General features: G+C 54.3%; 1 protein-coding gene across 3 annotated transcripts in view; it reads right to left on the bottom strand.

Annotated features, from left to right (window-relative positions):
- Positions 1-973, bottom strand: part of LOC109926340 (rho guanine nucleotide exchange factor 1-like) — a 20,827-nt gene that overhangs the window by 10,581 nt on the left and 9,273 nt on the right. For all 3 annotated transcript variants that reach the window (XM_048620657.1, XM_048620656.1, XM_048620658.1), the window contains one exon: positions 692-784. In XM_048620657.1, the coding sequence (XP_048476614.1) occupies positions 692-784 (93 nt within the window). The remainder of the gene's footprint in view (positions 1-691; positions 785-973) is intronic.

Genomic DNA, 973 nt, shown 5'->3' with positions numbered 1-973 from the left:
GGTGGATTGGCCGTGGGAAATTACCCCGTAGTGTTCAGGGATGTGCAAGTTAAGGTGGATTGGCTGTGGGAAATGCAGGATTATAGGGATAGGGTGGGGAGTGGGTCTGTGTGGGATGTTCTTCGGAGGGTCAGTGCAGATTTGATGTGCTGAATGGCGTTTCTGCCCCACACAATAGGGATTCTACTCATATGATCTATGGTCTAGCCTAGTGAGAAATAGTGTTTCAAAATCATGAGGGGATGAAGCGAGCAGAGATGAAGTGGAGACTAGGAGGCAGCAATGGAGACACATTCAGACACAGCGCGTGGTTAGGATCTGGGAGGAGAGTGCACTGGGGGGCAGGGTCATTACCTGAAGAGGAACTAAAGAGGAAGACTGGGGTGTAGCACGTCGCAGAACGTGTTCGTGTAGAGCCCAGACTGGCTGAATGGCCACATTCCGCGCTGTAACCATTTGATGGTGTCAGACACACAGTCTCCAAACAGGGGTTGGGGGGTGCCCTGGGAGGCTCCAGGTCTAGTGCAGGGGGAGCGTGTTTAACACGTTGTTCGGGCCCAGGTTAGACAATGAAATACAACTGCCCCACTTCCACCTCAGGTTTATAGCTCCGAGAGGGCCAGGGTTGACCGCTCAGCTTGGACGGGCACCTTTGCTGAGGGAGCCGGGGGGCAACCTGTGAGCTACCTACCGGATCGATGTCATTCTCAAACTCCTCGTCCTCAGCCCCGATGATTAACATGGCCGGATTGCTGGAGCCGTGAGCCTTTCCGAACAGCAAGCGCTGAAATGAGAACGAGGCACACTGTCAACATGCAAAGCAGCCACATTTGTTTAGTCAAATGGAGCTGCGCACCCTCATGTTACGTGCTGCATGGGGTGAAGTACAGAGACTGCAACGGGGTTGGGGGGGGTGTGGGAAAGGAGAGGGACCAGGGTAGGGGGACAGAAACATAGAGGTCGATGACTGGGG

Source organism: Rhincodon typus, chromosome 47, assembly GCF_021869965.1.
Source record: "Rhincodon typus isolate 14 chromosome 47, sRhiTyp1.1, whole genome shotgun sequence".
In the NCBI taxonomy this organism is placed as follows: Eukaryota; Metazoa; Chordata; class Chondrichthyes; order Orectolobiformes; family Rhincodontidae; genus Rhincodon; species Rhincodon typus.
Note: the sequence above shows the minus strand (reverse complement) of the source record. Positions and strands in the feature narration are given on the sequence as shown.